Genomic DNA, 3,324 nt, shown 5'->3' on the forward strand with positions numbered 1-3,324 from the left:
GGATGTCCTTCGTTGTGTGGCCACAGAACCCTTGTCCCTGGTTGAACGATGGAAGTTACAGCGACACAAGGACAAAAAAATTAAGATTCAAGAGGATGAACATCTGCTGGAAGAGTATTGCCATGCATGGCCAGTTCCCATCCCTCAGACAACTGTGAACTCATGTCTTAATAACTATTATCAGGCTTCTAAGTGGAGCATTTCTCCCATCTGCGCTGTGTGTGCTCGCCATCAACAAGATTCCAAGGTTGGGGTCATTTCTGCCACTGGCAAGCCAGTCTTCCATCTTGAAGCCCTCCATCTCACTGACCAATTCATTATTCAGAAGTGTGTTCTTCAAGGGTTGTCCAATGCATTCTATTTCAATTGTCCAATCATCAATGGTTTGATGCTTGATCACACAGGTATTGTGGATTGCACCAGTGACCAGGTGCATCTGTTTCTGTGTGCTTCATGTCGTGCCTCCTTATCCAAGCCTAACAGTGTACCTCACTTGGCATTAGCTAACAACCTGTATTGAGGACAACTGCCAGTTCATTTGCAAGATATATCATGGGTTGAGGAGAAGATCTGTGCTATCTATTGTGTTACGGCTCATGTGACATGATTGTTTCAGTCATCTGATCCCACCCAGCCAAAGGTTTTTCATGGTAATACTTGTGTGCACGACATGAACATTGTTTCTACAGCTTCTGTTCTGCCCTGCATGCCATCTGATGTCAATGGTCTCCTCAGCATCATCTTCATCAGACCCAGCAAATTCAATCTTAATCAGCTGGGCATGGTCTTCCGTGTGCGTAAATGAAAGATGTGGACTTGCCTTTTGTGTCTTGAGCATCACAACCATCTGTACTCAACAATCCCTCTGGACTCTGAAGTGATGTCCATGTACCCTAAAGACGACATTCTGCTGAGACTGTCAGATCATGTGATTGAAGACCACAAACGCGATGCATGTACAGTTTTTGAGGAAAAAACTGCCAGGTTTTCCACTCATCCTGCTGAGTTGATGTGTGATGATCCTGATCATGGCAAATCCTCTGGTGAGCAAACTGAACAAGTTGTTATGTTGGAGAAAATGGGAGTTTCTGATCCCAAGAGTGACAAGATCAATGGGCAGATGTTCACTGCTGCTGTGCTCCATAATTTATACTCACATTCAGGTTCTCATCCAGATCTTGTCATTCTCCAAGGCTCACAAGCAATAACAGAGTATCACAATCCGGATCTGCTTGTCAGTATGTATCCCATGTTGTTTCCCTGTGGAATAGGTGGTTTTGAAGATCCACAGAGACCAACCACTCTATCATTTGAGGCTCAAGCCCATTACTACTTGGAGCTGGCCGACTGGTCGTTTCGTTACCATCATTCTTACCTGTTTGTGGCATTGAACATGACTCAATGCTGGGCTGCACATTTACAGACATTCTTCACAGTTTGCAAATCAAACTTTGATGATGTTGCCCGCAAACTCACTCAGGTCTCTCTAGCAGTTTTGGACAATCTCGCATATTGATTAGAGCGAGAACACAACTATTTGCAATTAAGCAGTGGGGAGCAATCAGCCTTGAAGTTGCTGAGGCAGGTTAACACCATGTCTGCTCGAATACCTGGCTCACAAGCTTCCAAAATTTATGTGCATAATGAAATTCGTAGTTACTTCAGTTATTTTGGTCTGCTCACTTGTTTTTCACTTTCAACCCAAGCACTGTTCACAGTCCCATCTTTCAGGTGATGTTTGGTGACCATACTGTAGATTTGTCTGCACGTTTTCCTCGCTTCATCTTGGCCCATGACTGTGCACTCTGGCTGGCCCAGGATCCTGTTGCAGCAGCAGATTTTTTCGAGTTTTCATGGAGGTGTTGCTTTGAGCATCTTCTGGGATGGGACTTTAAAAGCAATTGCTCAAGCCCCATGGGCAGAATTTTCGGATGATTGCAAGCTTTTTATGGTTCATCTGAATACACAGAATGAGGCTCTCTCTATGGTCACTACTTGCTTTAGGGTGGTTGGTGGGTCCAATCTATCTGAAATTCATCTGATGTTGTGTGATGAAGCTTACCAGAAGTGGTTCTTTGCACTCTTCGACAACATTATACACCATCATCTGCCTGATGTAGAAGTCAAAATTGATCACAAGTATGACTCTCATGTCAAGCGACCTCCTCTGCCACCATTGATGAAAGACATCAACTGTGGCAAACCTTCCCTCACTACTAATGAGGAGTGGTCCTCCATGTTTGCTACACAGGTTAAGCAGTGTGGTGAGTCTTTACAATGACACAGCTGTCAGCCAGTTTGTCACAAGTACAGTAATGATGACAAGTGTTGATTCCTCTTTCCTCATGAGGTCATTGAGTTGTCCCACTTTGAGCCGGAGACAAATTCAGTCATTTTCATGTGCAAAGATCTGTATGTAAACTATTTCAATCCTTACATCCTCATGTTCTGTCGGCACAATCATGATATTAAGTGTATTTTATCAGGTAAAGGCGCAAAGGTGGCAATGTTCTATATCTCCGATTACATTACAAAGATGGATTCAAAAACCTATGAGATGTTGTCCCTGTTGTCCCATGCAGTTGCCTGTGTTCCTATGCATGAATTTCAGACAAGCCTTGCTGATGGTGCTAAGCACATGTTACACAAGTGCCTTTCTCAATTCAATGGTCAGCAGCAGATACATGCCCAGCAGGCAGCACATTACCTCCAAGGACTTGGTGATGGCATCCCATCCCATGACACCGTACCCATGATGTCATCTCTGTAGCTCTCTTATGTCAAGGGTACTGTTGCAGGTGAAACACATGTGGATGATCCTGATGACCAAGACTTGGATTCCGAAGATTGTAAATTTGAGATGACACACAAGCAGACGCGTATTTGCATTGTGATGGACAAGGAAGGTAGAATTTTTGAAATGAACCAGATACATCATTATATATATCGTGCAGATTCCTTGGCAAATATGTGTTTCTATGAATTCTGTTGGTGTGTTCAGATCCAGTCAAAAGCTAAAAGCAAATGCTTGAAGAACACTCATGAGTCACAACTTGGTGTATTCCAGAGACACTCACTGAAGGGCAACCACCCGCTCTGTACCTCCCATGAATTGTTAGAGCATATAAATGAGGAATGGAGTGAGGGCAGTCATAAGTTGGTTCCAAGAGTGGTTGGCATGTCAATACCTCATTCAAACAAAAACAAGTTGTGGGCTCTCTTCATGCTAGCTCACTTCAAGCCATTCAGCAATACTACACCCCTCATCCCGGATAGCATTACAGCCGAATGTCTATATGAGATGTTTCCATTCTCACAATGTAG

The 3,324-nt window shown here is 43.7% G+C and overlaps 2 protein-coding genes across 2 annotated transcripts; both read left to right on the forward strand.

The window, feature by feature from the left end:
* Positions 1-880: 880 nt before the first annotated feature.
* BJ212DRAFT_1476688 (uncharacterized protein) lies at positions 881-1,516 on the forward strand (the record flags this gene model as incomplete). The annotated part of the gene is made up of 1 exon (XM_041339409.1): positions 881-1,516. The coding sequence occupies one exon, from the start codon at positions 881-883 to the stop codon at positions 1,514-1,516; it is 636 nt and encodes a 211-aa protein (XP_041197884.1).
* Positions 1,517-2,332: 816 nt separating this feature from the next.
* Positions 2,333-2,572, forward strand: BJ212DRAFT_1243159 (uncharacterized protein; the record flags this gene model as incomplete). The annotated part of the gene is made up of 1 exon (XM_041329619.1): positions 2,333-2,572. A coding segment is annotated over one exon (240 nt), but the record flags the coding sequence as incomplete, so codon positions are not given.
* Positions 2,573-3,324: the final 752 nt, after the last annotated feature.

This window comes from Suillus subaureus, assembly GCF_016647635.1.
Source record: "Suillus subaureus strain MN1 chromosome Unknown BJ212scaffold_4, whole genome shotgun sequence".
NCBI classification, from domain to species: domain Eukaryota; kingdom Fungi; phylum Basidiomycota; class Agaricomycetes; order Boletales; family Suillaceae; genus Suillus; species Suillus subaureus.